The sequence below is a fragment of the Triturus cristatus genome, chromosome 8 (genome assembly GCF_964204655.1).
Source record: "Triturus cristatus chromosome 8, aTriCri1.1, whole genome shotgun sequence".
In the NCBI taxonomy this organism is placed as follows: domain Eukaryota; kingdom Metazoa; phylum Chordata; class Amphibia; order Caudata; family Salamandridae; genus Triturus; species Triturus cristatus.
Genome location: NC_140591.1, coordinates 1,697,056,540 through 1,697,064,811, shown reverse-complemented (window position 1 = coordinate 1,697,064,811; position 8,272 = coordinate 1,697,056,540). Strand labels below are relative to the sequence as shown.

At 40.1% G+C, this 8,272-nt stretch overlaps 1 protein-coding gene across 1 annotated transcript in view; it reads left to right on the top strand.

Moving 5' to 3' along the window:
- Nucleotides 1–1,486: 1,486 nt before the first annotated feature.
- LOC146808633 (N(6)-adenosine-methyltransferase catalytic subunit METTL3-like) overlaps nucleotides 1,487–8,272 on the top strand; it is a 165,034-nt gene continuing 158,248 nt past the window's right edge. The window contains exon 1 of the mRNA XM_085623666.1: nucleotides 1,487–1,708. Within this exon, the coding sequence (XP_085479792.1) occupies nucleotides 1,603–1,708 (106 nt within the window). The 5' untranslated portion in view covers nucleotides 1,487–1,602. The remainder of the gene's footprint in view (nucleotides 1,709–8,272) is intronic.

Sequence of the window (8,272 nt, the reverse complement as noted above, 5' to 3'; positions counted from 1 at the left end):
ATGGTAATATGTTTACTGCTGATGGGGTGACTGTTCTGATTCTTAAAAGGACAAAAGTTCAAAAAGAAGAGTTTCCTATCCAGCATTTACCTATCATCACAAACTCTGCGTGGTTCAGTGTTTTAAAAAGTACAAATGTAGAAAGAAAGAATTTAGACCTTCTAGGGTAAAGCAACTTTTAATTTATTTTACGTGGCCTTTTTCACCGTTTCTAGAACAAATACGCTCATTGGGTGAAATGGAATTTGTCTCAGCCCAGTGTTAATATGGACAATTTCTGTGTTCATTGTGTAAGGGGAGCAATGGCTACTAAGTCATTGTCAGCTGGCGTCAGACATGAAGATATCATGACAGCAGACAACTGTCTTTGAGATTCTAGTTTTAAAGAAATTCTGTTGTAAACCAGACTCTTACATTTCAGGTGGTATTGAAGTTTTAAGCGGGCGTAATCCTTGCCTATCATAGAATTTAAAATGTCTTAGCTTTCGCATCTGAAAGTCTTATAACTATTAAAGACTGACACGAGGATGAAATATGAAGACAGATCATGGATAATTCGTGTGGCAGCAACAAAAGAGAGCATTGCCCAGTGAGTTTATACATTTGATTGTTTATTCATTGGTTATTTTAACTACACGTTTATGTTGCAAACTATAGTTTGTATTTAAGGTTCATGGGATGCTCTATTTAAAGTACAGGAATGGAATAGCACAACACTTGCTCTTGTTTCCTTAATAGAATGCATACTTTAAGAAATGAAAGCCAGAAAATTGTGCATGCCCACTGTTCCTTTATGACAAGTAAAAGATTTTAAGTTATCTCTGAAACATGGTCTGGCTTTTACCATATTTAGGACTTTTTCCTTCCACTGGAATTTGCTGTTTATTTACAGGTTGCATATCTATAAAACCACGACAAATCTTCTGGGGCTGCCTTTAAGATTTTGGAGTGAAGCAAAATAATACATGAAAATAATAATAAACAAAAGGGCAAAGGAAGCTGCAAATAAAAGCCACATCTGTTGCCTCTGTTAGTATTTTACTTGAACGCTTGTAGCATTTTTAAATGCCATTTGTTTTTGCTTTAAATGTTTTGAAAGGTGTTTTTGCGGACCCGTCCACGAGTCAAGTGTACTTCCTTCTTCTGTTATCCTGCTCATAGTCCTGCTCACGTGCACTTCTGAGCGGATGGACTGGAGTGAGGGCTGCATTGGGCGCAGAGTCGAGTCGAATCTCAGTGGCAGCGCAGCGCCATCTTCCGGTGCAGAAACCACAGACTCACTTCTGGCTGCGGTTTGAACTCTCTCTCTCTCTCTGGTTCGCGAGCTTTTCTCAGGCACAAATGTCCGTTCATAATTAAGCGACCTTCCGCGATGACGCGTTCCCATTGCAATATGGCGCTGCAAGACAGCTATGCGGATTGCGTGGCTTGCCTTTAGCAGCCCGGAAACGATACTGTTCCAAGATGGCTGCAGCAGCGTCACAGACCGGAAGTGGGCTGGAAAACCACTGTGGGCGGTGGGGAAAAGTCGTCCTTCGGGGAAACCTTCCCCTCGGTACCCGGCTCGTGTGTTGGTGGTTCCGGCTGCTGTCCGGCGGCAACATGTCTGACACTTGGAGCTCCATCCAGGCGCACAAGAAGCAGCTGGACTGCTTGCGAGAGAGACTGCAGCGCAGGAGGAAGGATGTCACGTCCCAAGCGGGCCTCGGTAAGGGGGTAATGGCGACAGAGTGCGTGGGGTGAGGGGGCGACCAGGGCGAGGAGGGAGGGGACGGACGGGTCCGGTTCCTCCCTCTGAGGAGCCGCCGCGTCGTGTGTCCTTGTGGCCGTGTTTCGGGGCATCGGCATCCTTCGACTCCCACCGACGGGCGCCAGCGCCCTTAGTATCGCGCCCACAGCTGCTGAGGGCCCCGTACCATATATTTATTTATGCATTTTTATAAAGCGCGGATGCTGTATGCTGCTCAGCCGGGATGTGTGTGTGTTGGAATGGTTTGAGTCAGTTGGTCTATGGGCTGAGCAGCGTACAGGCTGCTCCTGGTGGGGCTCGCTATTTATATACTTTAATACCTGTAACTTCAATCTTCAATAAATATACTTTAAGTTACCAACAACGTATGGACCCTTTAATCAGTTTATTACAGCGGACTTTACCCGAGGGTGTCAGAGCGCTGTACAATAGAACCAGTTCCGCTACATGAGAGAAATGTTACAAAACAGAATGTACAAAAATAGCAGGACACAGAATCAAACACAGCAGGCAAGAGGAACACAATATCAAACACAGCAAGCAAGGAATGTACCAAAAATAAATAAATATAACACATTTATAATGACTAACGAACTTCCTGGCGGGGTCTGAGAATGAAGGAATTAGTTCTGAAGGTGTCTTTGGAAAAGAAGAGATTTGAGGTCCGCTTTGAAGATCCGGATGGAGGTGGTGGCACGGAGCAAAGGAGGAAGCGAGCTCCAGATTCTCACCGCATTACCTGAGAACGGTTGAGCCATCAATTTTTCCCTTTTGAAGGAGGGGGGGCTCAAGCAAGAACTTTTCCGTATTCCGAGAGGGTCTCAAGCCTCCAGACAATTTCAGTTTATTCGCCAGATAGCGAGGGGAGGAAGAGTGCAAGGCTTTCTGGGTGATGCAGGCAGTTCTGTAAATAGATCTTGCCTCGATTGGAAGCCATCAGAGAGAAGACCGGATTGGAGTGATGCGGTCACTTCGTGAAGTGTGACGCCAAAGAACGACTTCTTGCACCAAATCAGCTTGTTCGTATATTAATTATTTATTATCGAACAGCTGAAGAAACGGTGACACGAACTCAAGGATCAAGCAAGCACGCTTGCCGCAGGGAAAAGGAGCCGCCCAGACAGTGACGTGAAATAAAATACCACCCCCACATTCCAACATGACGTGAGCGAGTTTAGCCAATCAGATTACAGTGACCATCATGTAATCTGATTGGTTACTTTACTGATGACATATGCGGGATACAACATCTCCCTTTCATAAACAATTTACATCAAACTTAGTTACGAATTAGAACCTTTTTTTATACATTTTGAACACCAATGCCTCAGTATACAATAAAGTCTCTGTATATCCTTGGAAAGCGCGAAATTCTTCCAGATGATGTGCTAGTGCACACCTCTTGACTAATACTCGATGCCTCACTTGCTGGCATCTTGCTGGTGCTCTGATCTTTAACATTCACATCACTCATTGACTGTGTTTCACTTTGCGATGCTTCACATCTACCGTCCTCAGATGCAACTTCTGACCTCTGATTCATCAAAGTGCGGGTGACAACACTCTCACTGACCGAATCATCATGCTCTTCCTTCCTCCATTGCTTTGATCTTAACTCTTTCTCCTTTTCTCCAAAATCATACCATTCGCTTCTTTGTTCATCATCTGCACCTCGTCTTCCTTCTTTGATAATTAGATCTTTCTGCATGTCTTTAATTTTAATTATATCTGACTTGTGTCGCCATCCAAAATTTTGCAATAGCACTGAACTGTTTGACACATCTATAACTTCTTGTGGCTCATAAAATGTTGACTCTCCTTTATATTTTACAAATGGTTTCTTGAGCAAAACCCAGTCACCAATTACGATGTCTTTTACAACTGCTCTGTGTACTTTATCATGGTACACCTTGGACTTAAGTTGTTGGCCTACAATCCTCTCCTTCACCTTAAGCTCAGAATCTTTCACCTCAATTCCCTTCAATTCTCCATCCTTTTGCAAATTGAACTTTGGTGAAATAGATGACATACATTGTCTGCCTCTCATAAGAAAAAATGGTGAATATCCCGTAACACTATTAGTTGTGGCATTGTATGCTTTGACTCTTTCTCTAACGAACTCCTGTACTGGATAACCAGCTGCCAACGCCATCTGTATACTTTCATTCAAGAATCGATTCACCCTTTCCACCTGACCATTAGATTTTGGTGAATAATTTGGTGTTTTTTCTTGCACAATCTCATTTTGTTTCAAAAACGTAACCATTCTTTCTGAAACTAATTGTTTACCATTGTCTGATACCAATATTTTTGGTAAACCTTCTATAGCAAAACAAGATTCCAAGATTTTAATCACCACCTCTTCAGAATCAATTTTAGATACAAATTTGAAATAAATCCATTTGCTATAATAATCGCTCATAACAATTAAAAATGTGCATTCATTCTCTAATACATGTTATGGACCGGCAAAATCAATAGCCACTTTTATCCATGGTGCATTAGGTATTTGTACTAATTGCATTTCTTGTACACGCGTCTTCCAGTGTTTGTCTGATCTAAGGCAAATTGCACAATTATCAACAAACATGTTGACATAAGCATCTAACCCCGGCCACCAATAATGCTCCTTTAACAACTTTTTTTGTCATGGTAGATCCCAAATGGCTTTTGTGTGCCTGTTCAATCAACTTCTTTCTTATTTTTGTTGGCGGTACTAATGCATCACCCCTTAATACAAAACCACTATCAATACATAGTTCACTTGCTACCTGAAAATATGTCTTGAGATCTGAAGACAGATTTCTGATTGGTGGCCAATTGGTTACAATATAGTTCTTAACTTTTATCAACACTGGATCGTTGTCAATATATTCCAACCACTCTGCTTTATTTCCCACCTTTAAATCATCTTCAACATCTTTTATGCAAGACACAACCCATTCCGTGTTTTCATCCACTCTTGGTTAAGAAATATTCAATGGTAACCTCGACAAACAGTCTGCCCTTACATTACTCTTACCTGAAATATGACTTGTGGTAAATGTTTATTCCTGAAGTTTAGCCAATTATCTTACCAATCTGGCAGACAAATTTCCATTTCCTCTACCATATCCATCCATCAAATACGTTAATGGCTTATGATCCATTACTAGCTCAAATTGCTTTCCCCACAAATACACTTTTAACTTTTCTACCGCCCACACACATGCCAGTGCTTCCCTTTCTATAGTGCTGTAGTGCACTTCTGCTTCCTGTAACCGTCTTGAAATGAAAGCTATAGTGTGTGAATTTCCTTTCACCTTTTTGTGTGAAAACTGCACCAATTCCAACTGAACTCGCATCAACTGTAATAATGTTGATTCCTTCTGGATCATACGGTTTTAATGAAGGTGCATTTACAATTGCTTGTTTGACTTTTTCAAATGCACCATTCTGATTCGCAGACCATGAACATTTTTCTCCTTTGCGCAGCAGTATGCGCAATGGTTCAACCACTTCTGAATAATTCTCCAAAAATCGTGAATAGTATTCACTTAAACCCAAAAATGATTTTAAAGAATCCTTGTCATGTGGTACTGGGGCATCTTTTATGGCTTTTACTAAATCTAATTTTGGTTTTATTCCATCTCCCCCAATTACGTGACCTAAATATTCAATTTCTGTTTGTAAAAACTTACATTTCTCTTTTGAAACCGTCATTCCTCTTTCATTTAGTCTACTCAATACTAAATCAAGAATTTTATTATGCTCCTCAATGGTGCTTGCATGAATGAGTATATCGTCTTGGAATTTCTGTACTCCTTCAACACCCTCCAAAATACATTCCATCAGTTTCTGAAATACGCTTGACGATGACGCCAAGCCAAATGGTAATCTTTTAAACCTATACGCACCTAATGGTGTGATGAACGTCGTGAAATCTTTCGATTTATCAGACAACTTGACCTGGTGATATGCCGACTTGAGGTCAATGAGTGAAAAATATCTGGACCCATTAATTGCTGCTAAAATTTCTTGGACCCTAGGCAAAGGGTAACAATCCGCCACAATATTTTTATTCAAAGACCTCAAGTCAGCACACAAACGCACCTCACCATTTTTTTTTTAATTAAAACAATTGCAGAAACCCATTCTGCCGAATCTGTTTGCTCAATAACCTCTTCTTTGAATAACTTATCTAGTACTTTCCTCAAATCTGATTTTACCGACAAAGGAATTGATCTTACCTTATGTTTTATTGGAATGGCTCCCTTCTTAATTTTGATGTTGTGTTCAAACCCAGTTACACAACCTATTCTGTCTTCAAATAACGATGAATACTTGTTCAGCACCATACCTACATTTTCTGGATAGGATACTGAACTGGAATTAGAAATTGAGCACACCCAATTTTCATCTAATACAATAGGATCACTTGCACCAGGTTTTAAAATAATTCCCAAACGAGCTAAATCCCTCCAACCAACTATATTCCTACCTCGCTCTGCAACATAAACCTTTGTAGTGACAGATCTTCCTTTGACTTCGAAATCATCATGGAAATACCCCAACATGTTGATGTCAAATTCTCCAAATGCCTTGGGGTTCACATCGGAAGCTAAAAGATCCACATGTGGCCAATATTGCTCATACTTTTGGTCAGAAACAATTGTTATTGGTGACCCAGAATCTGCCATTATATTTAATTCAACACTTCCAATGTGTGCAATACCCAAAGGACCTTTTATAGATTGGTAATCATCACCCAAAGTTAGAACTATGTTGGAACACATATCCTCTTCAAAATCTTCTACTGCATTGACTTTTACTTTTGAAAACTTTTGCACCCTGGAATTCTTACATACACCCGCAAAATGCCCTACCTTAAAACACTTCGTGCACTTCTTTCCCTGTGCTGGGCATCCTGTGTAATCTGCCTTGTGATTTCTCGAACCACACCTAAAACAAACAAATGTGTTATTTTCTGAATTGGACGCCAACTTATTTCTTCTGTCTGGCATATTTATAACTTTCTTATTGTCCTGCAAATAATACACAGTAGTCTTGGTACCATTTTCTGCGGAGAGAACTTTTGAACTTTCAAGAGATCGTTCAATGCCCTTTGCTATATCAATTGTTTCTTCTAACGTTGGGTTTTTACATGCCAATAACCTTTCTTGTATTTTCTTTTCAAAACAATGGAACACAAACTGGTCGCGAATATACACATCAACCATATCATTAAAGTCACACTTAGTTGCCAAAACTCTCAAACACGCAATATATTCTTCTATTGTTTCGTTTTCAGATTGCTTGCGCATAGCAAACCGATGTCTGCCAATCATAATATTTGGTTCTTCACCAAATTGTTTTTCCAATCTTTTTGTAGCTTCCTGAAATTCATCAAGTGGAATAAATTGACCAGGTTGAGCCTTATATTCTGGCAAACTGTCAAAAATGTCTTGACCTGCTGCGCCTAATAATCCGAACATAATTGCTTTTTTCCTTTCAGGTTCATATTTTTTATCATCAATGGCCACCAAGTAGTTCTCAAATGCCCGGAACCAATTTTTCCATCTCATAACTGGTTTTCCTGGTTCGCTCAAAAATGCAGCTGGCGCACTGATATTCAAATTGCTCGCCATGTTATTCACAAAAAACAAGCTTAACTTTCTGGAAATATAAAATAATCTTGAAATGAATATTTATATATTAGTCACACTCTAATTGCAGTAATATTGTAAATTCTTATTCTTGCTTGAACAAGAGAAATATATCTCATTTATATCCTATTTCTCTTTCATTTAAATTGTGCAATGAATTCTGAGCGCTTAGCTCACCTCCAATTATATCTGAATATCATACGGACTTTGTCCGTTCACTCTGAAACACTTTAAAAAAAAAAAAAATGGCGTCACGTAACGTGTACTCGACGCGTTTAAATGCGTCACCTTACTTGAGGAACAGCTGACGTTGAACTGTCAAACGTCAACGAACAATGCGGCGGTTGAAATTGACGGTTGAATACCGTTACGAATACCCACACGCTTCACGAAGATTTCAATACACGCTTCTCATAGACGATGCCTGACAAAATAAACAAGAATGCCGACTTCAATTTTATGTAGATTTCCACGTAACAAATGTCATGCAGCAACTTGCCTTAATACGTAAATCTGCAGGTTGAAAACACACCGACACTTCAATTTTCCTCACAACGATGCCGGTAGCCCCGCTACGAAATCGTAGACTACAGGATCATCGCTACGAAATAGTAGAATACAGGACAATTAACTAACGATTAACATGCCATTCTGAACATGATATCGTAACTTGCCTGAATTTAAGCTTTTGAAGACCTCCTTTCCAAAAGAAGTTCACCCGATTCTTCCATGAATAAATCAGGATCCCGCCCTCGTCGCCATTTGAAGTGTGACGCCAAAGAACGACTTCTTGCACCAAATCAGCTTGTTCATATATTAATTATTTATTATCGAACAGCTGAAGAAACGGTGACACGAACTCAAGGATCAAGCAAGC